The sequence below is a fragment of the Sorex fumeus genome, unplaced genomic scaffold (genome assembly GCF_029834395.1).
Source record: "Sorex fumeus unplaced genomic scaffold, SorFum_2.1 ptg000039l, whole genome shotgun sequence".
NCBI lineage: Eukaryota > Metazoa > Chordata > Mammalia > Eulipotyphla > Soricidae > Sorex > Sorex fumeus.
Window position 1 is genome coordinate 2116447 of NW_026606096.1, and position 25218 is coordinate 2141664.

Genomic DNA, 25218 nt, shown 5'->3' on the forward strand with positions numbered 1-25218 from the left:
GGCCCCGCCTCCCGCCTCCCGAGCCACGCCTCTCCCCTCCCGGGCTCCGCCCCACCACGGGCTCCGCCTCCAGGGCCCGGCCTCCCGACTCCCGAGCCCCGCCTCCAGTCCCCGAGCTCCGCCTCCCCGCCTCCCGGGCCACGCCTCCCGGGCTCCGCCCCGCCCTGGGCCCCGCCTCTCCGGCCGTCGGGCCCACCTCCCGGTCCGGCGTCTCCTTTCCCCGCGTCGCCGCTAGGGGCGGCCGCTGCCGCCAGCGCTGCGGTGGCCTCAGAGCAGGGCGGCCCGGGTTTCCAGCCGAGCCACTTTCCGAGCCGGGCCCCAGCATGGCTGCCCGCAGGGCCGCGGGTCGGAGCGCTGCCACGCGCTCGCCTTCCTGACGGCCCCGACTCTGTGCTGTCCCCCGTCTTCCTCAGGCCACTACCGCAGACATGTTTACCAAGGCCTTTCGGGTCAGATCGAATACAGCCATCAAGGGGTCCGACAGGTGAGGGAGGGCCGGGGCCCGCTCCCCCACGAGGACACCCCGGCGTCCGCCTCCCACAGCCCCATCTGGGTTCAGCCGAGCAGGGGTGGAGGCCCGCGGGGACAGCCGGGCGGGAAGGAACCCGGAGGGTAAGGGTGAGTTAGACACATCCTCGGGATGAAATAGAAGGACCCGACTGAGCGCCTCAACTCTCTTTGGATACTCCGCGTTTAAAGGAAAACGTGATTGATCGTCGTTTGTTGGTTGCAGACTATTTCAGGATGCAAAAAATTTGAAGGATGCAAAAAAAAAAAAAAGGAAGGAATATAGGGCTTTTAACCCGCAAAGAGCCTCTTGGGAGAGAGCTAGTGAGTAGTACCAGGAACTGGCTATAGAAGGAACAGCCAGTGTCTAGTGATAACTTCTGGCAGGAGAGAGATGGAAGGTGAGGTAGAAGAGGAGAAGGCATCTGTGGTCCGGAGTACTGCGTCTTTTCAGTATTGCAAATACGGATAGCACGTTGGGAATTTAGGGATGAGTGTTCGAAGTGTATCAAGAGTGAGTTGTCATTCTAGGTGTTCTGGTATAACTAATGATTAGTTGGCTGACAGATTTGCCACGTACATATGAGAGAAGCATGGGTCCAAGAGGTAAGTATGGACTGAATTTCCAGTGTCAGTCTGCTCACTGGAGCTCAGCTTTTCCTGTACAATTGTAAAAACACACCTAGCAGCATGTGAAAATAGGGGTATGTTGAATTGGATGGAAAGGAGGAAAAGGTGAGAAGTGGGCATTTTTCTTCGGCCCTTATGATTTGACAGTAAGCTCTTTGAGTTCTCAGTATTTATTAAACTTAAACCAAACAGCATTCATACCTGGTATCGATGCCTTTTCTGCAGGAGAAAGCTTCGGGCTGATGTGATGACTGCTTTTCCCACCCTGGGAACTGATCAGGTCTCTGAATTAGTGCCCGGAAAGGAGGAACTCAACATTGTCAAGTTGTATACTCACAAAGGGACTGCAGTGACTGTTTACATGAGTGGTGGTAATCCCATCCTATTTGAGCTGGAGAAAAATCTGTATCCAACAGGTATGACAATAGGTTGAAGTTGGCTATTAGAGAGACCTTGTTTCTCTCTGTCAACCTGTCTTTCATAAACAAGCAAAAAATCTTCCAATACCATCTCAAAGATCTTTGTGGGGATGGAGACATAGTACAGCAAGGTAGACACTAGCCTTGCATGTAGCTAACCTGGTTTCAATTCCCAGCACTCCATGTGGTCTGCTGAACCCCATCAGGAGTGATCCCTGACCGTCGAGTCAGGTCATGTAAAAAATGGTTCTTAAAACTTCCACTATTTGGGCTAAAATAGCACAGTGGGTAAGGTGCTTGCCCAAGTTCTATCCCTAAGTCCTGCTGGGAGTGATCCCTGAATGCAGAGCCAGGAATAAGCCCTGAGCACAGCCAGGTGTGGCCAGAAACCCAAAATAAACCCAACAAACCCGAAAACAAACAAACTCCCGTTCCTAGCAGGATTTTCTTAAAATGTTGAGGCATTCCTGTGATAGCAAAGAATTTGGATTAATTGAACTACATACCCAGTCTCTCAGTGGTATGTTTCCATGGAAATCTCACAGGGATTCTGTCTTGTCTCTCACTGTCTCTCTCTTTGTCAGGAACAGAGTCTCTTTTTTGTTCTGTAGCTGTGGACCCTCACTTTTTACTTGGGGCTTTTTTTCTTTGTAGCTTGGTTGTAACAGTGCATTGTGGTTTCCCCGGACCACACCTTGCCCCACCCCTCTTTGCTGCCATACAAATGTGATCTATTAGTCACTATGGAAATAGAAGAATTAAAAATAATAAAAACATAGGAAAGTCTTAACATTTTTTTCAGGCTGATGTCCCATTCTTGAGGTACTTGCTTATGCGGTTATAAATAGCATCTTCATTGGATTTCTGTAGCCACCTTTATCCACCATGGCCATTTTTTACTGTTGCAATCCAGATGGAACAGTCTGGCGACAGTCCGAGTCTGAAATGTCAAATTACCCTCAATTTTCTCTGCTGAATTCAGGAGTCAAACCTCTTTGGCCTCGCCCTCACAGATTCTCTCTTTGAGTCAAGTTTCTCTTCTGTATCTTAATTAAAATGATTGTGGTGTTTGGTTTGCCAATTTCCTGGGGGGAATGACTTTTTTGGCATTGTTTTTCTGGGTTTCTTTTTTGGACAGTGTACACCCTGTGGACTTATCCTGATCTTCTCCCAACCTTTACAACATGGCCTCCAGTGCTTGAGAAAATGGTGGGGGGAGCAGGTAAGATGATTTTCTTATGTTCTAACTGAAACTTATAGTAAGAGACAACTAATTTAATAAATGTTCCCATTTCCTGTGTTTATATGGCTAAAAAAAATGTGCATTGCATTCTCACTTGACTGGTTTCATGAGCTCTCCGGGCCTCTTCGATGTTGTTGGAAGGCTTAAATAAATGATGTGAAAGTACTTTGAAATGCCAAATACTGTACTTTAAATCAGTAAGCTGAATGTAGGAAGCCAGGATAGGTTAGATCATGGAATTGATCCCTTTGCTTGGTGTTTCAGTTTGACCACTTTCTCGAGAGGAAAGGTCTGATATTCAGGTTCCCATTTTTAATTTTCATTATGAATAATGTATTTGATACTTAATAAATGTTTTGTTGAATGCATGAATAAATGATGAAGTAAATGTGGAATTAGAGGGAAGCATAATGTAGGTTGTGATGCTTATATTTGCTGCAGATTTGATGCTGCCTGGACTAGTGGTTCCCCCTGCTGGTCTGCCTCAGGTACAGAAGGGAGACCTCTGTGCCATTGCTTTGGTGGGAAACAGGTACTGTGCCAATCAGCTGAGACTGTGGGGATAAAACTAAGGTAAAAGAGGGGCATGTGGTGGGGAACGACGACTTCCAATACACATGGGTAAAGTGTTAAATGGAAATAAAACCCTGGGTTCATCTGGAAGAACCAGAGAGTGGCCCAGGGGAAATGACAGTGAGCCTGTGGGATGGTGCTTCTGGGCTGAGTGAATTTGTTGTTGCTGCTGTTTCTCCTTTCAATTTTTTTTTCCTTTTTTTTGGTGGGGAGGTTGCTTCAGGGAGTTGTTCAAGAGGCTCAAGACTCCATACCAATGATTTCCAGCCAACCAACTTGTGGTTCAATGCAAGGGCTAGAGGATTCAGCAGATGCGGTGCTCTAGGGTACTAGGGATTACCTGGGCCACCCTGGTAGTACTCGGAGATCTCTAGGACTGCACCTGGTGATGCTCAGAGGCCTCTAGGCCTGCACCTTGTAATGCTAGAGGACTTTGTGGTGCTGGGAATTGAACCTGGGTCAGCCACATGCAGGGAAAATGCCTTTACCCCTGTACTAACTCTCCAACCCAGTGTGAATATTTTTCATGTTGGTAAGCACAGATATACTGAGTCTTTTTACCAGCTCTGTGTGATAGGAAAGGTCCTCTTGTAATGGACTTTGTGGTTATTGCCAGTATTTTGCAAAAGTGAATACTATGAAAACTAAGTAGACTGAAGATCATCTGTATTTTCTGTTATCCAACAGAAATGTTGTATCACTTTTCACTATGCCTAAAGGGTCTCTGAACTCATTTCCATACATTCTCATGGCCCTTGATATGATGGGTCACTTTTATTTGTATGATTCTTATGAAAAATGTAATCATTCTTTTTATTACTCATTGTTACTTCATTGCCCCTTTGATATAGGAAAGGGAGATTGTAGGTATGAGAGGTGTTTAAATACCTTTTTGCTCCTTAGGTTCTCCTGTTTTCCTTCCAAAACCAAGCACCTTCATGTTTTCTTCCTTTTTTACCTTAGGTATAGTGGGTTGGAGGCATCTTACAGTTAAAAATAATGACGGTGTTATTGTTTCTGCCTCCTTATACCACCCATTCTATCTGGGTTAGGGAGAACTACACTGTGGTTGTATTGACCTGTTCAATTTGACCCAAAGGGGAGTACACATAGGGGCGAAGGCAGGAAGGATGACTGCAACAGGGCTTATTAAAATTAGAAGTCATAGTCAAGACTAAAGTTCTTGAGCCACTTTAAGAGCACTTCTAGCTGTTAAAGAAATAGGAACTGACTTTTAGAAACCAAAAAAGGAACCAGATTCAAAGTTTCTGTTGCAGATTGTGAGCTATTGACATAGTAAGTCGAAACAGCAGGTTGAGACCAGTTTGTGAAGTTCAGGTGTCTGTATAGCTAGCTGCCCTTGAGGTTTCTCCCATGGATGTAGATAGCTTGCTTTGCTGTGTGCCCCCTATTATAAGCAGACTTAGAGGATCAATTTGGCAAAGCCTCCAACTGGGCTCTGTAGGTTCTTGTAGTTACTATAAATATGGTTGTTTTATATTTTGTTGGACACTCAGATATGCCCAATGGTAAATCAACCTTGAAGGAACCTCTTTAGTTTGCACCACTGTATAACTTTTCTCACTTCCCTAGAAAACCCTCAGGCTGATTCATGGCATCTGAACCACCTCCCTTCTCCGCTTCTTTATAGGGTAACTATACTTTCTTTAAGATAGGGGAGGTTAGGCCAGAGCATTACACTTAGTACACTTACCTTACACGTTCACAATCTGGGTTCAACCCCTGGCACCACATTGGTCCCCTAAGCCCCAGGATCATGAGTGATCCTGAATGCAGAATTAGGAATAAGCCCTAGGCACTGGGTGTGACTCAACAAATCAACCAAAAAATAGTAATGTAATTTAAGTATTTTTAAAATTTATTTGTATTTGCTTTCCTAATTCGGCTTTTAGAGCATAGTTTTAGCTGCCTTTTCTTTTCAACAGTAACGTTTAGAGACATTAATATTATTATTAGTGTTAGAAACTTATTTAAACATCTTTTTTTTTTTTTTTTTTTTGCTTTTTGGGTCACACCCAGCAATGCACAGGGGTTACTCCTGGCTCATGCTCAGGGGACCATATGGGATGCTGGGAATCGAACCCAGGTTGGGTACGTGCAAGGCAAACGCCTTACCCACTGTGCTACACAGAGGGTTAAACATCCGTTTAAATAAAGGATATACAGAGTTTTTCACAAATGTTTTTCAGCATTCTCACACCAGTCCCACCACCAGTGTGACCTTACTGCTACCATTGTCCCCAGTTTCCCACCTATCCCTCAAGGCTGCCTCGTTAGCAGGCAAAACCAAATTTGCTTTATTTGGCTTGTTACAATATATATTTCACAATGGTGCTACTGAAGTCATAGAGGATTTGTTGAGCTGTTAGTTGCTGTTGAGCCTTCTGTATTACTGTTTTTGCTCATTGAGCTCAGTGGGCTTCTATGCAACTTTTTTTTTTTATCTAATTTGCTGTGCTCCCATTGGATTGTCATTGGTATGAAATTTGGAGATGTTGCAACCACTCCAGGAGCTGTGGAAATGGAATGATTCAGCAGCATGGCTTCTCTGCCATTTGTATGATGGAGGAGGCCAGGTGTGGGTGGGGCCTGGGCCATCCAGCAGGGTGGGGGACCTGTTCCACCTCCTTCCGCAAGAGGCTCCAGTGATCTCAGCTCCGAGACCTGACCTACCTGTGGTGACTCAGTCACGGTGTCTCTCCAATATTGTTCATTTATATTTTTGAAATGAAAACAGTTTTTTAAAAAAATATCTTTCCTTGTCCTACCTGGATATAATTCAGAATAGGGATAAAGCAAACGGACTGATAAGGTTCAACAAAGGAGTTGCCTATACAGAAGAGGTAACTTCTGTATAGGTAAAGGATTTTTGAAATCCTTCTGTTTGGTGAAGGATTTTTGAAAGTCATCATTGATAGGTAATCTGAAGAAAATTGAATAGACTGGGTCTAATTCTATGGATGCTTTGTATTTGTAACTGGGTACTTTTAGCACATGTATGGAGAGATGGTCCTGACATCTGCCTTCCCAGAAGACACCCGTGATCCTTGTCTCTGGCCTCCTCTTTATAGAGCCCCTGTTGCCATTGGAGTTGCTGCCACATCGACATCTGAGATGCTGACTGCCAACCTGAAGGGAAGGGGCTTCTCTGTGCTCCACACTTACCAGGACCACCTGTGGTGGGTTCCATCTTTCTTCTGCTTTACAGAGAGTTGAGGAGGGTTGAGATGGGGAGAGCACAGGACCTGAGAGTTCAGAAGTGAAACTTTTGGTCCTTACTGTATTTTTAGGTATGGTGCTACCCCCAGACTCATTTCCTTGTTGAATGTGGAGCAGTTATTATTACTGTTATTATTTTGAGGTTTGGGTCACCCAGCAGTACTGAAGGGTCAGTCCTACAGGGTTAGGGGTGATGTACCAGGGATTGAAGCTGGGCGCTTCCTACTGGCAAAGCATGTGCTAGCTTTTTGAGCTATCTCCCAGCTAGGAAATATTTTTTGTTGCCTATTCAGAGAAGAAGTTAGAATTTTGATTATTTTCTGGGTGGATTGTATTTTATAGGCCTGGAAGAAGACTTTAGGGATTATCTTCTTTGTCCTTCAGCATAGCATCTTGATTTATTTTCTCATTCTGGTCGATCTGACTTTGACTTTTGGCCTTCACATTTTTGTTTTGTTTTGTTTTGTTTTTTTTTTGCTGCATGATGAGGGCTCTGAGCAGTTTCATTTCTAAAGCCAAATCCTCAGACTCCAAGCGAGAAACTGATTACTCATGTTGTATCATCTCACATTTTGAAGCTCCATTTCTTTACAGTTGCAATTACTTTTTCCAGCCATATAACATCAATTTATTTTCTGATTAGTCTTTGTCATTCTAATAGAAGAGCAAATGGTGATGCTCTCAAAAGCACTGGTCTTTTTGTTGTTGTTGTTGTTGTTGTTTGGGCCACCCCTAGTGATGCTCAATGGTTACTCCTGGCTCTCACTCAGGAATCTTTCCTGATGGTGCTTTGGGGACCCTTTGGGATGCCAGGGATCGAACCTGAATCTGCCATATGCAAGACTTGTGCCTTATGTGCTATGCTATCACTCTGGTCCTTGCTCTGGTCTTCTGTTGTGACCTGCTTTTTTTTGACTTGGGGATCAAATCTGGGGCTCCGACATGGCAAAGCATGTGCTCAGCCCTTTGTATGGTTTCGTCAGTTCTGCTTTGTAAGAACTTATTATCCTATATTTTAGCAGACATGTGAAGGCTGCATATTGATATTTGTCTGCATCTGTAGTCTGGGCAACTCTCATCGAAATTCTGTAACTTACCAAAATTGTTTTATTAAAAGTTTTATTGCTCCTCCATCCCTCTATCCTCCTCCTCTCAGCCCCCCTGTACACACACATACTTAGAATAGTTATGTTATTTGCCTGATCAGACTGGCCTAGACATACTCTCTGGCTCTTCTGTTAATAATACTAATGAATCATGCCACTATTAGCTGAAACTTGTTTGATTTCTATAATCTTGATTAGAGTGAGACTCCTTACTTTCACCTCTCTACATGCTCTCTGGCATCAGATCTTTTTCTGTCTTCCTGAGGTTTAGTCTCCGTAAGTGAGATTGTATTCCAATTTAACATAGCAGTCTTTGCTTTTGTAGTCCTTAAGGAGATTATGTGTTTTACACTTTGGGCTGAGACTGTATTTCACCAGACTGAAACTGCAGATAGATTTGAAACCTTGATTTTATTATTTAATTCAAAATATATTTATTATTTCTAACTCAAATAAAGAAATACTCTTTTTTAAAAGTCGATTTTATTTATTTTTTATTTTTTAATTTTTTGGGTCACACCCGGCGATGCTCAGGGGTTCCTCCTGGCTCATGCACTCAGGAATTACTCCTGGCGGTGCTCAGGGGACCATATGGGTTGCTGGGAATCGAACCTGGGTTGGCTGCGTGCAAGGCAAACGCCCTACCCACTGTGCTACCGCTCCAGCTCCCAAGAAATACTTTTTAAGGGGTGGGGTCTTACAAATTGCTTCCCCCCCCCCCCCCCCGTCCCCATCTTTCTCTGTCTTAAGCCTATCTATTGATAATACTCATTCCTTGGGGATAGGGAGGAGGCCAGAATTGTTCTCCCAATTTCAGAGGTGAGGAAACCGAGGCATGGTACTGTCCTGGGCTCAGAATTGGAACTGTAGTAAGAGAGAGAGAGAGAGAGAGAGAGAGAGAGAGAGAGAGAGAGAGAGCAGGCTCTCTGCCTTCTTGATGCCTATATGCTTTGGGACTTTTGGCTGAGCACGTGGCCAGGGTTGGAAAATTTTGTGATACTGCTTGGTGTTCCTGACATAAGATTTTTCCAGGCAATCTGGGCAAAAGTCCTCACCACCCTTTATCGCTCCACTGACCCTGGATTCCTCAGAACTCAGGGAAGAGAAGGGGTCTGTCCATTCAGATCCCACTCTGCAGGAAGCCATGAGAGGCCTGATTCTGGAGGGAGAGGAGGAGAAGAATGGAGAGTGTCCTCAGCTCTGTGGGATGGAGTCCCTATCAGAAGCCTCAGAAGATCCCAAGGACAGCAGGACCCTTCAAGGTTTGGCGCTTTGTGTGTGGGGCTGTCTCCCTTCTCCCAGTTCAGGGAGAAGCTGTGCTCTGCTTCTGCCTCTGGCAGCACAAACCTCTGGAGAGGGGTAAAGGCCCGTTTTGGGCTAAGGGTGGCAATAGCTTTTGCCTGAAGTCCTTTCCACGTAACGCACATTTCTTGGGAGTCAGTCTGACCTCATGTATCCTTGTTCTTAATGGTTTAGCTTGTGGTCTAACTGCTTCTCTGGGGCCAGCCCTTTTTTAAAGGCTCAGTGCTCAAAGAGCCTGAGAGCTTTGGACCCTGGGTATGGGTTCCATGGGAGGTAAGAGGGTGGAACAGAGAGGGAACTGGGGGAGCGTTTGTTACTCTGTGGAATGCATGTCTCTCCCTCAAATGTTGTGGCTCCCTGTCTTTCCCTTGCAGAGCAAATGGATGAACTGTTGCTGCAATGCTTCTTGCATGCTTTGAAGTACCGAGTCAAAAAGGCCGACCTCCCTTTGCTCACCAGCACACTCCTTGGCAGTCACATGTTCTCCTGCTGGTATGGAAGGTGTTGGGGGTGGGGGTGGGGGCTGGCTCCGGCTGGTTGGAAGTCTGAATGTTGAATGGGACATGTAGGGGAGAGAAAGCAATGGAGGATTTATCTGGCCAATGAATTAGGTCCTAGATTATTTATTTCTATACATTTAATTTTGTGGTGCCTTGAGCTAAACTCAGCATCTCATACATGCGAAATAACATGTATGAGACTTACTGAGTCTCCTTCCCTCTCTCACTCTACCACTGAGCCATATCCCCAATCTTGAGGTCCTTAGTTTTAAAAATGCAAATTGTAAGACCAAAGAGATAATTAAGGCACTTGCCTTGTACGCAGCTGATCTTGGTTCCATTCCCAAAGCACAATATGCCCCCGCCCCCCCGCACTGTCAGGGGAGGAGCACATGAGCACAGAATAAGCCCCATGAATAAACCCTGAGCCATTGCCGGATGTGGCCCCAAACCCCCCTTTCCCAAAGCCATATTGTAGCCAAGTGAAAAGGTATTGAGGAAATGGAAGGTTGCACTCACCAAGATTTTTGAGTCCTGCTTCTCCTGTACTGATCCCAGGCTGTCTCTTAAAAAAACTTTTTCCCTTTTATTTAAACATCTTGATTTACAAAGTTGTTCACAAAACGTTTGTTACAGGCATACAGTAGCATTCCACCAACAATCCCATCACCATTGGCCCTATTTTCCCAACCACTCCCTAAGCCTATCCCCTTAGCAGGCAGAAAATAATTCATTTTATATTGCTTATTATAGCTAGCTAATGGAACTATAAAAAATTACTTCAGTAAAAGAAAATTTATGAAAATGGTTATATCTCACCATGGGGTCAATAAGTCCTTATCTGAGGATTTACTGAGCTCTTTGTTACTAACTGAGCCTTTGGTGCGACAAATGCGACCTCATGCTCCAGAAATTCCAGGATATTTAACTGGGCTAAGAATTTTCATGGCAGCAGGCATGAGATGTGGGTGTAGCTGCTATGGCTTCCGGAAGTATGGGTTGGGGGAGGTTGCCTGCTCCCACTCTGAGAAGACCCCAGAGTTCTCAGCCTGAGGACTGATGCACCTGGAATTTTCGGCAGTTTGGTGTTGGCAGAGATTCTCTGTGAAGCTGTGGACTTGGGCAGTTTGCATGGCGGCAGCTGTGGGGCTGTGAGTGCCTCTGTGGGGGTCTCAGCCGAGTTGGGACTCTGCTCGCCCCTCTCCTAATGACACCCCAGAGTTTTCAGCTGGGAGACCTGGTGTACCTGTGGATTTTTGTGGCTTGGCGTGCTTTCTTCCAAGATTTAATCACGGTCTGTGAAGCTGATGCCAGGCTCTCTCTTCTTCTGGCTAGGAAGGGTGCTGGCTCCCCTGTGTCCAGAGACTGTGGAACTTCATACTTCAAAAAGAGTAGGAGATGAGAATAGATTGTATTAAGAGGAAAAATCATTGTAAACCCTCTTTCCCCATTCCCAAACTAGGGTCAGCAGGACAGAGTGTTGCACGTGGATAGGACCTTTGCAGGCAGAGCCATTTCAGCTCCAATGCTGGCTCTCCACAGTGTTGATGCAGTTTGAATTCAAACTCAATTCTGGGCTTCTCTGAGCCCTCAAGTTCAGCACTTGTTGAATTGCTGTTATAAGAACCTGATAAATACTAATGTCAGAATGTTTGCTCATAGGGTTTTTTCTTTTTTTTTTAGAATTTCACTGTGTTTCATTTTGAATTTGTTTTCTTTTTAAAATGTAATGTTTTAATTCCCTCTGCTCCCCTTCCCTTTGCTCATATTGTTTTGTTGATGTTGTAATGACCCTCAGTTTACAATGCTCTCCAAGATGCTTGTACACGTGCTCCCTGGGGGTTGCCCTTTTAATAAGGCCCACGAGTTATGGTCATGCTTTAGGGAAGGTGGGGTTGTGAGAGTGGAGTTCACACACATTCTCACCAGGGGCCACGCTTCCCAGCTGCGTTGCTCATGCATCTTTTAGTTATGGTGCTCACTGGGGGTCTCAGCCCATTGTTGTGTTTATACACACCTGGCTCTGCTAAAGCTGAAAATCATTTGCAGTGGTAGGGATCACTGCACAGTGATTAATTTTTCTTTCTTATTTATTTATTTTGTTAAATTTATTTATTGAATCACTGTGAGAAAAGTTACAAAGCTTTCAGGTTTAACTCTTGGTCATACAATGATCAAATACCCATCCCTTCACCAGTAATTATTTTTCACCACCAAGAACCCCAATGTACCCCTCCTCCCACCCCTCCCGATGCCTGTGAGGCAGATGATTTCTACTTAACTCTCTCTCTACTTTGATTACATTCATTATTTCGGCAAAAGATGCACCATTATTGTTTGGAGTTTTCCCCCAACAATCAGAACTGCTGAAAAGGCATTGTGAAATAATTGGTTTTTTATTGCTGATTATGAAAAACACAGTAACACGAGTCTCATGATGGAGACGTTACTGGGCCCGCTCGAGCAAATCGATGAACAACGGGAGGACCGTGACCGTGACCGTGATTATGAAAACCATGTGATGTCACATGGCTGCTATTGCGGCTGTGCAATTGGCTGTGTGATTTTGGATTTCTGATATTTTACTAATTAAGTCTGGAGGGATTTCTGCCAAGAGCCGCATAATTACGAGATTGGTTTGTGTGCCTCCGGTGCCATGGCTGTGCTGGACAGCCACTCGTGTGGGGCAACTCGTGGCCTCGGTAGGGCGTGAAGGAAGTGCTGGTTCCGCCCCCCCATCCCATGAGGCTGCAGTTGCCCCGTCACCGCAGGCTCATTCCTGGCTGTCTGATAAGCTCTGAGGTGGCGGCCACCTGCTGCTGGGGGGAAAAAGGCAGAAAAGACAGACACCCTTTCCCTCCCGGGGGGGGGCATGACACCATAGTTTAACTAACGCATAGTCTCCATTCACATTTCTGCCACAAGCTGCTGGGCTCTGGATTAGGTCCGTGTGCCTCTGGTGCTATGGCCGTGCTGGAGAGCCGCTCATGGGGGGCAACTCGTGGCCTCGTCTCTCTCTCTCTCTCTTTTTTAAATTATGGTGACAGCCAGTGGTACTCAGGGGTCCTGAGATCTACTCTTTTCCTCTTTTTTTTCCCCCCATTTTTTGCTTTTTTGGGTCACGCCCAGTGATACGCAGGGGTTACTCCTGCCTCTGCACTCAGGAATTAATCCTGGTGATGCTTGGGGGACCATATGGGATGCAGGGGATTGAATCTGGATTGACTGCGTGCAAGGCAAATGACCCATCTGCTGTACTATTGCTCCAGCCCTTGGGATCTACTCTTGACAGTTCTCAGTCTGGCAGTGCAGGCCTGATGGTTTGTGCTAAGGCTCAGCACTGTGGTGCATGAATCCAGTGATGCTGGGGACCCTGTCAGTGCTTGGGGATCAGCAGGCCTAGAGCTGGCAGTGACTGGGGTCAGCGGGGCTATATTGGGAGTGCTCAGGGGACCATGTGGTGACTGTGCTCAAACTCAGAGCCTGACACATGCCAGGCCTATCTCTGGTCTTTTGCTATATTTATTTATATTTATATTTATTTTATTATTATTGGGATCACTTGTATGGCTCTGGGATTTGAACTCAGGTTTGCCACTTGCAAGACCTTATCTTCTGGCCCTTGCTCTAATTTTCAGAAAGTAGATTTATTGTAATTCTTTTCATGTTTAGGTGTGGGCTTCTGGAAGGCCGATAGAAGTGTGGGGTCTGGAGTCTATGGTGGAATTCTTGGTAGTTCTTATCTTTATAGGGAATTGGGAAAAGGATCTTGGAAAACACCCTAGGGTAGAATTTCTTAGCTTAGGGAGAGTTCTAGGAGGGTTCTCTGTGCATCCCATTGCCATTCTTTGTCACAATTTGAAAAGCAGGTGTAACTTCTGGAGAAAGGAAAGAAATAATACTGCTCTCTTTAGGAGCCTCCCCAGGAATATGATAGCTCTAGGGTAAAGAGTAGCAACTTTTCGAGAGTAAATATTGAAATACTGTAGGTTTTGCAGGTTAGATAATCTCCATTGCACCTCCTTGGCTCTGACACTGAGACGCCAAGTCCACTGGAGACCACAGATGCGACTGTGCAGGCGAGTTTGTGGTCCTGCTCTAGCCCCAGCCACCACGGAGACTTTGGTGTCAGAAAGGTTCACCAGGCGTAAACTTTTGAGACCATAGAAGGTTGTCTCCTTCGAGTGGATTCTAAAGTTCTCTCTACGGCGGTCGTTGCTAGCCACATGTTGCTACTTAAATTTAAATAAATGGAAATGAAGGAAAGTGTACCACTCCATTCCTCAGTCCCAGTCCTCATATTTCACATGCTTACGAGCCACATTTGGCTAGCAGCTGCAGTAATGACAAGAGAACCTTCGTCTTTACTGAAGCATCTGTTAGATGCTGCCAGCTAGTCTCACAGCGACTGCCTCTTTGACCACAGGGCAGGAGGCCTGGGGAAGCTGCCCTCCTCAGAGCCAGGCGGGTGCTACCACTACTGCCCTGTTGGTTTAACTTGCCTTTTCCATCTGCCATCAGCCCCGAAGGACAACAGCTGGACATAAAGAAGTCAAGTTACAAAAAGGTAAGCGGTACCTTCTCTGCACAGCCAGCCCGATATGCAGGGCACTCAGCACCTGGGCTGGACGGACATGGACGCAGCCTTGTTTCCAGGGCTGGAATGAAGCTTTCTGATCTTTGATATCCCCCAGGGATAAGGTGGGGGAAAGATAAACTCCCCCAGGAGAGACAGTTGGGTGGGCCCCCATTCCCCTCTCTCCTATCAACCCCCTTCTGTTTGATCCTCGCTTTGCCAGACTCTACCACTTAGTGTCCAGTGTCCTCCCTCTTCTCAGGTAGGGCCTCGAGTGGTCTCAGAGTTGAATGAGGGCAAGGACTGTTACACATCCCTCCCCAGGACCTGCCTAGCCCAGTGTCCGGCACATGGAGTGTGCTTGGTATGTGCGTGGAATTGATGAAGTCCCCTACCACTGCCCTCTCTCCCTTAGCTCTCTAAGTTCCTGCAGCAAATGCAGCAGGAGCAGATTTTACAGGTGAAGGAGCTGAGCAAAGGGGTGGAGAGCATTGTGGCTGTGGACTGGAAACACCCGAGGTGAGTGCAGGGGGGCCTGCTCGCTGGAGCTAGCGGGCCCCACAAGACCTGGGCCACATCCTGGGAGTTTCTGAGACACGAGTATGAAATGTGTTTTTTCTTTCCTTCTGCTGGGTTTTAGGATTACATCTTTCGTCATACCTGAGCCCTCCCCGACCTCCCAGACTATCCAGGAGGGTAGCAGGGAACAGCCCTATCACCCTCCAGATATAAAATCCCTCTACTGTGTCCCAGCCAGCATGACCCTGCTCTTCCAGGAGTCTGGTCACAAGTGAGTTTTTGGAGCGCAGAGCCCCTCTTTGCCTGCTTGGTATTCTGGCCTGTAGTTCTTAATCTGACTAGTGTTCTGTGACGGGCAAACGTGTTCTACTCTGGCCTCCTTTTCTCCTGGACCCTCTTTAAGCCTTCTTCCCCCGGGACATGTCTCTGGACTCTGAGCAAGAGAGTAGGTCTTTTCTACCTGTAATTACTCTCCACACAGTCCTTGCAGTCCTTGCTTGCAGGAAAAAGGAAGAAGGAGGAGGAAAAGGTGCCTTGCAGAGCAGGGCATGAGTCTCTGTATTTGGAGTTTTCTCCAGCCCTACATGAACCATCACTTCTCCTCATAGGAAGGGGAGCACGCTTGAGGGCAGTGAGGTCCGATCAGTCATCATTGACTATGCCAAGAAAAATGACCTGGTGGATGCAGATAACAAAAAGTGAGTGACTCTTTAATTTGATGTAGTCTCATTTGTTTATTGTTCCCGTTATTTTTGATATGTGCCATTCTCACTGGTGTGACATGGTATCTCATTGTTGTCTTGATTCGAATTTACTTAATAGTAAGTGATGATGAGCATTTTTTCATGTGCCTGTTGGCCATCTGTTGGTCTTCCTCAGAGAAGTCCCTTCTTGCCAATTTTTGTCAGGGTTTTTAGATATTTTTGTTGCTGATCTTTGTGAATACTTCATATATCCTGGATATCAGTCCTTTATCTGATATGTTAACTGCAAATATTTTCTCCCATTCAGTTAACTTGTCTTTTAGTTTTAGTCTGTGTTTCTTTTGCCGTGCACAAACCAACTATGAGTAACTTTGTAGCTCGTAGTGCTTTAATAAAATAAAATTTGGGAGGAAAAAGTGCGTGAATGGAAGCTTAGGCATGGGGTCTGTGTCTTGTGAAGTTTTTCTTTTTAGCAGTCTTAGAAAAAATTGTTAAAGTCTGTGATGGAGGAGAGTGAAAAGACCAAAGCCTTTTAGAAATGACCAAGACGAGTATTTTCTTTCTTTTTTTTTTCTTTTTCTTTTTCTTTTTGGGTCACACCTGGCAATGCTCAGGGGTTACTCCTGGCTATGTACTCAGGAATTACTCCTGGCAGTGCTCAGGGGACCATATGGGATGCTGAGAATCGAACCCGGGTCGGCTGTGTGCAAGGGAAATGCCGTACCCTCTGTGCTATTGCTCCAGCCCCAAGACAAGTATTTTCCAGTCATGAGGGCGACTGCCTGGAGCTACCTTCTAGGGCAATCAGGTAGTTGGATGCGTTATCAACACTGATAGTTGACTGAGCAAAGATCTCTAACATACCCATTACTGATTTTCAAATGCAGATGTTTCACTAAAGTCATACAATTTTTTTGGTACTAGTCTGTATTTTCTGAATAAAATGAAAGACATTTCATCACTTTTATTTATTTTTATCTTATTTAATTTGCTTTTAACTTCCAAAAAACAGCCCATGAAGAACCTAATTGTCATAGTAGCTGAGCTGAACCAAGACTCTTGGTCTTTGGATGACATCCCCCAGCCCCCCTTTCCCCTCTGCCTTTTCTCTAGAATCTGGCTCTGGGAAGGTGTACTTAACCTCCTCCCTGCCTCATGCACTGTGTTCTCATCATAATCCTGATGACCTGGAGGCCACATCAGAGAGGGATCCTAAATTGACGTTTAGGTCATTACTTTTTGGGTCACACCCGGCGATCCACGGGGGTTACTCCTGGCTCATGCACTCAGGAATCACTCCTGGTGGTGCTCAGGGTACCATAGGAAATGCTGGGAACCGAATGCGGGTCGGCTGCATGCAAGGCAAACGCCCTATCCACTGTACTATCCCTCCAGCCCCGACCTTTGGGTCATTAATGGCAGGGATTTCTTGTCCTATTTTTTTTTTTTGGTGAAGTACAAAAGTTTTATTAAAACTTATTTATTTACAAGATGTGAGGGTAGAGAGAAGTCCATATTTGAGAGAGAACACAGGCTTCTCTAGAGTAAAAATAGGCAAGCATCGAGATAAGTGAGTTACACATTCAAGGGAGAACACGGGCTAGAAGAGCAAGCGGGCAGGGATTTCTTTACTACTCTTCTTTCCCTCTAGTCTTGTGAAATTGGATCCTATCCTGTGTGACTGCCTCTTAGAAAAAAGTGAACAGCACCAAGTCATGAAACTTCCCTGGGATGGTCTCCTGACTAGGTAATTCTGGCTGTCCCTCTTCAGTGCTCTCTCCCCTCTGGTTGATATCTATCTATAATGTGGTACTTTTGTTTGAGTGTTGTGGGTGGGTGGGGCAAGGGTGTGGAGGTTGTCTCCGGAGCAGTGCTTGGGGTTCAAGAGCCATTGCTAGCAATACTTAGCCCACCGGGCCAGTAGTTCAGTACAAGAGCCCCAGGATTTGGCGTAGTGCCAGGGCCTGTCCCAGCAGTGCTTGGGGGGTCATGTGGTTCCAGGGGTCCAAACTAGGTGCACCCTGATTGTATCGTGTCCAAGTTTACATTTACCATGTTTTCTCTCTGACTTGTTCTATGATTCACACCTGGTCAGTTAACATAAATACAGAGTTAGGTAGTTCTAATAATTTGAGCCAACATAATGCAGGAAAACTTTAGATGGAAAAAGAAAAGGAATATTAAATTGAAAATAAGAACTTCAAAAAGATTTAGAAGTGAAAGAAGGCATGGGGGAAAGAAATTCCAACAGAAATAAAGCTAAAAAGAATATATATTAGGAATTAGCAAACTGGACCAGATCTGCTGCCTCTTTGTGTGGATAGGTTTTATTGGAATGCAGCCCACCCTGTTTGGTTTTGGGGTCATACCCAGGGGTACCCAGGACTTACTCCTGGCTCTGTGCTCAGGGATCAGTGGAGGTGCTCTGGGTCAGCCATGTGCGAAGCGAGCACCTTACCCACTGTACCATCTCTCTGGCCCCCAGCCCACCCGCATGCATATTTTGTGCTGAGCTACTTGAGCTGCTATGGCAGAAATGAGTAGTTCCAACCTGAAAGAGTTACCGACTGGCCGTGTAAGAGAAAAAGTCGGTCCTGATATATATATATATATATATATATATATATATATATATGTATATAAAGGTGACTAGATGCAAGGGTGGTGGTCTGTAAAAGCTGCATTACTGGGACATGTGGGAAGATGAAAGAGCATTCCCAGGCTCGGGGAAGGGTCCTGGCTGAGCATTATGCTCCCAGGGCAGCCCAGGGCCATGGTCTGAAGGCAGATCCGAGATAGGTATGGAATCACAGACACTCCTTTCCCTGATTAGGTGGGCGTCCGCGTGGGCTGCTCCTTGGGGAACTTCTAAATTCAGAAATTCTGAGTCAGTTGGTCTAGGATACAGTTCCCGAGGTGATGAATGAGTCTCCTGTGCAGCCAGCCTGCCACTCCTTGCAAAGACACCTCCATCCATCCCCAACTCCTGAGAGCTACTGGGTGTGAGGCAATGGTGTCTGTTAGCTCTCAACCTGTTACTCATTAACTACTGTTTCAGGTGTTTCGAAAAACTGCAGCCTGCCTATCAAGTGACTTTTCCTGGACAAGAGCCCATTGTGAAGAAGGGGAATATTTGCCCAATTGACATCTCCCTGGTACAGAGGGCTTGTAACAAAAAGGTGATATTAAAAAGGCAGTGCTTTATGTTTCTGCTAAGGGGAGGGGTGTAGTTTGGCCTCAAGGACCTAAGGTGGTTTTTTTTTTTTTTTTTTTTGCTTTTTGGGTCACACCCAGTGATGCTCAGGGGTTACTCCTGGCTCTGTGCTCAGGAATTACTCCTGGTGGTGCTTGGGGCACCACATGGGATGCCAGGGATCAAACCTGGGTCGGCTTCATGCAAGGCAAATGACCTACCTGTTGTACTATTGCTCCAGCCCATTTTTTTAAAATTTAATTTGATTTTTATAAAATTGTTCATGGTAATTGATTACATTCAATATTCCAGCACCAGTCCCACCACCACTACACCTTCCCACCACCATATTTCCATTTATTCCACTCTGATCCCCAAATTCTGCCCCATAAGCATAACCTAAATAGTTTATTTTATTTTTTTTTAAATTTTTATTAGTGAGACACCATGAGGTACAGTTGTAGACGTACAAATTTTTGTGCTTGGGTTTCAATTATACAATGATCAAATACCCATCGCTCCACCAGTGCCCATTTCCCACCACCACGGATCCCAGTATCCCTCCCACCCCCCATCCCCCCTATCCCACCCTGCCTCTGTGGCAGGGCATTCCCTTTTGTTCTCTCCTATTGGGTGTTGTGGTTTGCAAAAGAGGCATTGAGTGGCAATCATGTTCGGTCCATAGTCTACTTTCAACATGCATCTCCATCCTGGGAGGATCCTCCCAACACTCTATTTGGTGCTCCCTTCTCTATCTGAGCTCCCTTTTCCCCTAGCATGTGTGGCTGGCCTCCAAGCCATGGAGTAAAATTCCTGGTACTAATCTCGGCCATTCTTAAGTGTTAGTCTCCTATTTTGTTACTGTATGTTCCCCAGATGAATGCAGTCTTTCTGTGTCTATCCCTTTCTTAGTCATTTCAGCTTAACATGATACTTGCCATGTAGTACCACTTGTATGTAAATTTCGTGACTTCGTCTTTTCTAACAGCTACATAGTACTCCATTGTGTAAATGTACCAAAGTTTCTTTAACCAGTCTAAATAGTTTATTTTTATTGCTTGTTATGAATATATGCTAAAATGATCCAAAAATGTTTCCTTAGAGGAAAGTGTGTGAAGATTGTTGTATCACCCTGGAGCCATTAAGCTCTTATATAGAGTATGAGATGTCCATACTCCAGGAATTCTAAGATTTTCTTTATTTTTTTCTTTTTTTTTCCTTTTTGGGTCACACCCAGCAACGCACAGTGGTTACTCGTGGCTCTGCACCCAGGAGTCACCCCTGGTGGTGCTCAGGGGACCATATGGGATGCTGGGAATCAAACCCGGGTCGGGCGCATGCAAGCACCCTACCCGCTGTGCTATAATCGCTCCAGCCCCTTCTAAGATTTTAAATAGGGTAATACAGCAAGAATTAAACCTTTAACTGGATGGTGACTTTGGAGTCCAGAGACATCTCTGCAGCATGTTGCTCTCTTCCAAGGTTTATTTGTGAGCCTGTGAATCATGGCCGTTAATGGGCTTATATGGCGCCAGAGGCAGTTCCTTTGGTGTGACTGCCAAGGAGATGGGAGAAGGTCACTCATTCTTGACTCCGTGCAAGCCTGGTTTTTTCAGTAGATTCACTCATGGATGGGGCTCGTCTGAGCCTGTGGAGATAGACTGTGAGCATGGCGGTGATTGAGTTCTGGAGGTTTTTGGCTGCCAGGGCCCTTTTGGGGCAGGTAGTAGGACTCAACTGCACCCGTTTCAGGTTGCCCCAGATGAGACAGGCTGGTGTGGGGTCCATTGGCATCTCAGCAGCATGTTGCTCTCTTCCAGGATTTATTGTGAGTCAGAACCTCAGGGTTTTTTTAATGGGATACCCAGGTTTGAGTGGTCTTCTGGTAGTATCAGTAAAACTAACCCCTCACTGAGTGTCCTTTGCATTTTGTGCTAGGAAATGTACTGGAGCCTGGTTTTGATTTTCTTAAAACTATGTTATGGGACTTCAGCTTTTACTTTTGCTCAGTGAAAATAACTGGCAAAAAATTGCTGAAGGAACTGAGTTTTTAGCTTGCTCACACAAAGCTAGAGATGACAAACCACATCTGTCCTCTAGCCTATGAAAGTGAAGTAATTAGTAGGTCTTGAGATGACAAGTAAGATTATGGAGAGGAAGCAGACAAATGAGTTGAAATACTTTGTAATACTATGTGGTTTTGAACATGGACTTGGAGTTTGAGACCTGGGTTCAGTTGTAGCTATTGTCTCACTGCTCAAGTTACTGTCTTTTTCACCTGAGTTTCCTTATGTGAAAAGTGAGGCTACTTCCTACTTTTTCTACACTGTGGAGATCAAGTGAAGAGATATATATGGGTCAAACACTTAGAATAGTACATGGCCTATTCATTATTAAGAACCAAAATAAACCTTAATAATTAGCCATAGCCATTAATGTATAATTATGTGCCAGACTCTGTACTAAACAAGTTCTAAAACAGCTTATTTTAATATTGATTTTTAAAACTAATAACAGCATCTTCTAAAATTGGAATTGTTGCTTCCTGAAATAGTTATTTTCTGCAGGTCTGCAAAGATCAGGTGATCTAATAAGGGGATGATGTCGTGTCGAGATGTAGTGTTAACCATGTAGGGGGTATCTATCTCTGATGTTTTACTTATTATTTATTTGAGCTTTTGGGTAACATTTACTGGTACCAACTCACCATTCCTAGCGGTACCAGGGGATCATGCATTGGAGATCAGAGATCAGATTCAGGGATCCACATGTACTCCAACCCTTTAGGTGAGCTCTCGGGTCCTCTGATGTTTTACTGATTCTAATTTTCTCTGGGGTTTCAGTCCCTTGACAGTCCTAAGGTTTTAAAGAGCCAAGGGGAGACTTATTTTTAAAAAATGATTATGTTTTCCTTTTTTTTTTTTAATCTCAGGTTCCATATTTTCCATTTGTGAAATGGATGAATAAAGGACAAGTACATGTGTTACAACTAGATATTTGTTTTTAGGGAATTACTGATCTTTTTGTAGGAGTGATGGTAGTTTTGCTTTTTGTTAAAAAAGAGTTTTTATCTTTTTGAGTTTTATAATGAATTATTTATAGATGAAATGTTCTCATATCTAGGAGGATTGACTTCAAATATGGGCACGAAGGGGAGGATGAGGTAGCAAGTAATCAAGGGGAACCCTGAGTTGCAAATAGTTTACATTGGCTATGAGCACTTGGGACCTCACTTTATTTATGTTTAAATTCTCTACTATAAAAAGTATGTTTTAAAAAGTCTGTATGTGGGACACTAAATAGAAAACAATGTGTTGGATAGGTAGAAAGAATATATAGGCACAAGAATAAGTCACTTGAATGAAGAGATGTGGTGCTCACAGGGGTTGTAAGGCTAGGCTAGGAAAGCCCTCTGAAGGGGCCAGCATCCGGTCTGCATCAACTCAGCTTTCTGTTCTCCCAGGTGACCGTGGTCCGGAACTTGGAGGCATATGGTCTGGACCCGTGCTCAGTGGCTGCCGTCCTCCAGCAGCGATGCCAGGCTAGCACCACTGTTGCTCCTAACCCTGGCGCCAAGGATAGCCTGCAAGTGCAGATCCAGGGAAACCAGATTCACCACCTCGGCCGGTTGTTGCTTGGTGAGCATCCCTCTAAAGCAGCAGAGACCCTGGTCTCTGTGTTGAAAAAAATCCTTCCACTGACCAGCTCCCTCTAGATATTGATGTGTGTGTGTGCATAGATATTTACAAACGTGTTTAGACATGAAATTTTAGCAGCTAGCATGTACTGTTTGAACCATCTCTGTGGGCTCCCAGATTCTTTGCTCTCTCTGCCATCCATTTAGAGAACATTTGTGGAGCACCCAGACTGTGCTAGTTCCTTTGCTAGACTTTTCTGATCCCTCGATGAGCTCTTTCTGTTTCACAGCCGAGGAAACAGGTTCAGGGAGGCTCCGTACCTTGCCCTGAGGTGTTTAGCTGCTGACGTGCAGCTGGGCTCTGAACTTCAAAACTAATTCCATAAATCAGACCTGCAGGCCTCCCGTGCAGTCAGCTTGCTGTTCACCAATAGACCACACACCCACAAACAAGGATGCTTTGGCTTGTTCTCTTCCCTCCCCAAGGCTACCCCCCACAACTTTCGTCTGCCTGACCTTAAAGGCTCGCTCAGGGGGTCACAGGAAGCCTGTCATAGGCCACATCCTATTTTTTTTTTCTGAGCTTCCTTGTTAAATTCATATTTTTTAAAATGCTACTATAGCTCTTTCCAGTTGGGTTGGCTACTTACAGTTTCTGCAGCTTGGCTCATCTTTTGGAACATTCAGCTAGACAGAGACCTTGAGCAAAGACCTTTCCTTGTTTATTATCCTTTCATCCCCAAGGCCTAACATAGAGCAAATGTTCAGTAAGCAAATTTATTTCATGGCCCAACACAGTTAATCTGTTGAGTTGAGGCCCATTAAACCAAGAACCCCACATGAAGACACGAAGACAAACACGTGACTGAACACAGATACACACATCCTCAGCAGAAAATTGTCAGTGCCCAAGCCTGGTCAAAGTAGCTCTCAGGGGAAAACAACGCACAGACTTAGCTTTGTGGAGAAGGAGCGGTGGAGTCTGAGCCAATCACATGATGGAAACCGTTTGACCAGAGGTCTGAGAGCCGGAATGAGAACTGTGAGATAGAAGTCTGAGTATGATGGGGACCGAGAGGGGTGGGAATCCCAGGTGTGTGACTCAGGACCCAGGAGGCCAAAGGAATGACATTGTCAGACAGAAGGGAAGTAGGGTAAGTGGACAAGAGAACTGCATCCCCACTGAATGTTTTGCTTTTTGGATTCTAGAAGAATATCGGCTCCCTCGAAAACACATTGAAGGCCTGGAAAAGGCCCCCAAACCTGGCAGGAAGAAGTGAAACACGTAGTGGACCCTGTGAAAGCTAAGCGCCATCTGGGGATCTTGTGAGAGATTTTAGAAATAAAAAATATAATTCTTTACCAGAATAAATTTTTATTCTCATCTAACTTGGACTTCCCTCTTGTTTTCTCCACTTAGCTATTTTAAAGTCTGCAGCATTTTATGTCTTTTTTTGGGGGAGAAAGAGAAATGTTGGGGATCAAACCCCAGGACCTCAAACATGGAAGGCATGTGTTCTACCACTGAGGCACATTCCTGGTCTTCTTGTCATAAGTATTTTTTTCAATCAAAGGAAGAGACTGGTAGCTTCAACGAGTTAATTCCCCCTGGTTTTATTATTGTTTGTTTTAGGGATTATACCTCAGGACTTACTCCTGGCCTTGTGCTCAGGTTGACCCCAACAGTGCTTAGGTGCCAGGGATCAAACCAAGGTTGGGCACATGTACAAGGTAAACACCTGAACCCTGTACTATTTCTCTGCTCCCCCATGCTCCCACCCCTTCCCTGATTTTATTTATTTATTTTATTTATTTATTTGGCTTTTTGGGTCACACCTGGTGATGCACAGGGGTTACTCCTGGCTCTGCACTCAGGAATTACCCCTGGTGGTGCTCAGGGAACCATATGGGGTGCTGGGAATCGAAACCGGTTTGGCTGTGTGGAAGGCAAACGCCCTATCCGCTGTGCTATTGCTCCAGCCCCCCTTACCTGATTTTAAATAGTCGATCCAAAGTCTGTTAAGTGGGGGGGGGGAGGGTCTTTTTTTATTTTCTTGGTGGGGGATTGGGTGCATACCCCACAGTTCTCAGGACAGAGAACTGCCAGCTCTGCTCAGAGATCACTCCTGGCAGTGCTTGGGGCATCATATGTGGTGCCTGGGATCCAGCTGGGCTTGGAAGCATGCAAGTCCCTGTACCAAATATTCCACAGCTTTTAATTTATGTGTTCCTACTGTCTAATTAACCTTCCCCCCATCCCCAAATATTTCTGTCATATTTCTAAAGAATTATTCGGCTAGAAAGCAGAACCCAGCTGTTCTCTATCATCAAGATAACAGAGGAAAGAATCCGCCCTAAATTGCAGCAGATTTTGGCCTGGACAGGACTGAACACATTTCACTGGGGATTCTGCATGACAACAATTATTCCACAGTATTGATACACTGCCACCAAGAGTGGCAAACTGCTGAGCTGATGAGCTGGAACACTGTTGGCTTTGTCACAGTGAAAAGTCTCCAATTAATGCCTTCTGTAGCTCTGAGCTTCTCAACCTGCAGCTCAGGGGTCTTCACTTGTCTTCAGGGGGTATAAACTGCACCCAAGAGGATGCTCAAGTTTTGTATGATCATCTTTCTAAAAGACTTGCTATCTATTTGTCAAATTCCCAAAGGCATTGCTCAATTGATACCCAAGAGACTGAGAACCACTGCTCTGGTCCCTGTGAATATGTGGAAGTTACTTCTGAGACCAAAGGTTGTCTTTATAATAAGGAATGAACCCAATTGCTTATTTTACAACAAAAAATGATTATTCTAGTTTGCTTTTTATTTTTTATTTTCTTAAACAAATATTTGAAAATACCTACAATATTCACAAATTTGTATATATATTTTTTGTATTATTTGTATCACCTGGATCTTGGAAAGAAAAAAGGAGATGAATATGAAAATGTGTGTGAGATGCAACCAACCTTTTATTAGCCCAGAATTGACCATTACACATATTTAACTCACTGTAAGAAAAACTCAACTCACTAATGCTGACATGTACCTGTGGGAGTTCACAGAT

The 25218-nt window shown here is 45.0% G+C and overlaps 1 protein-coding gene across 1 annotated transcript; it reads left to right on the forward strand.

Moving 5' to 3' along the window:
- The first annotated feature begins 227 nt into the window (after positions 1 to 227).
- On the forward strand, positions 228 to 23515 carry EIF2D (eukaryotic translation initiation factor 2D). Its single transcript, XM_056118950.1, has 15 exons — positions 228 to 484; positions 1363 to 1553; positions 2695 to 2778; positions 3241 to 3331; positions 6465 to 6572; positions 8751 to 8980; positions 9395 to 9512; positions 14042 to 14087; positions 14512 to 14615; positions 14737 to 14886; positions 15224 to 15313; positions 16971 to 17066; positions 18378 to 18498; positions 21976 to 22150; positions 23359 to 23515. The coding sequence occupies exons 1-15, from the start codon at positions 429 to 431 to the stop codon at positions 23427 to 23429; spliced, it is 1731 nt and encodes a 576-aa protein (XP_055974925.1). The 5' UTR covers positions 228 to 428; the 3' UTR covers positions 23430 to 23515.
- The last annotated feature ends 1703 nt before the right edge of the window (positions 23516 to 25218 follow it).

What these genes read in the sequence shown, in the direction of transcription:
- EIF2D (XM_056118950.1), top strand. Translation starts at nt 429, where the DNA reads ATGTTTACCAAGGCCTTTCGGGTCAGATCGAATACAGCCATCAAGGGG. An exon ending in GCCATCAAGGGGTCCGACAG is followed by an intron (nt 485 to 1,362) that starts GTGAGGGAGGGC and finishes CCTTTTCTGCAG; the next exon opens with GAGAAAGCTTCGGGCTGATG. An exon ending in AGAGGGCTTGTAACAAAAAG is followed by an intron (nt 18,499 to 21,975) that starts GTGATATTAAAA and finishes CTGTTCTCCCAG; the next exon opens with GTGACCGTGGTCCGGAACTT.